We start from the raw sequence: 214 nt of genomic DNA, 5'->3' as shown, positions 1-214 counted from the left end.
GGCGCGGCGCGCCCCGCCCCCTCCTCTCCCTCGCTCCGGCCCGGCGGCGGCGGCGGTGGCGGGATGGCGGCGCTGAGCCTCACCGTGAACGCGGGGAACCCCCCGCTCGGTAGGTGCGGGCGGGTCCCCGGTCCCGGGGGGCCTCGCCGTCGCCCCGCCGGCGGCGCGCGTGGCCGCCGTGTTGCATCATGCGGCGCCGCGCGCCGGCTTCTCC

The 214-nt window shown here is 83.2% G+C and overlaps 1 protein-coding gene across 2 annotated transcripts in view; it reads left to right on the top strand.

The window, feature by feature from the left end:
* The window catches only part of EPRS (glutamyl-prolyl-tRNA synthetase), a 42,452-nt gene continuing 42,238 nt past the window's right edge, over positions 1–214 (top strand). For both annotated transcript variants that reach the window (XM_026066567.1, XM_026066566.1), the window contains exon 1: positions 1–109. In XM_026066567.1, coding sequence (XP_025922352.1) covers positions 64–109 — 46 coding nt within the window. In that variant the 5' untranslated portion in view covers positions 1–63. The remainder of the gene's footprint in view (positions 110–214) is intronic.

Source organism: Apteryx rowi, unplaced genomic scaffold (genome assembly GCF_003343035.1).
Source record: "Apteryx rowi isolate R43461 unplaced genomic scaffold, aptRow1 scaffold_243, whole genome shotgun sequence".
NCBI classification, from domain to species: domain Eukaryota; kingdom Metazoa; phylum Chordata; class Aves; order Apterygiformes; family Apterygidae; genus Apteryx; species Apteryx rowi.
Note: the sequence above shows the minus strand (reverse complement) of the source record. Positions and strands in the feature narration are given on the sequence as shown.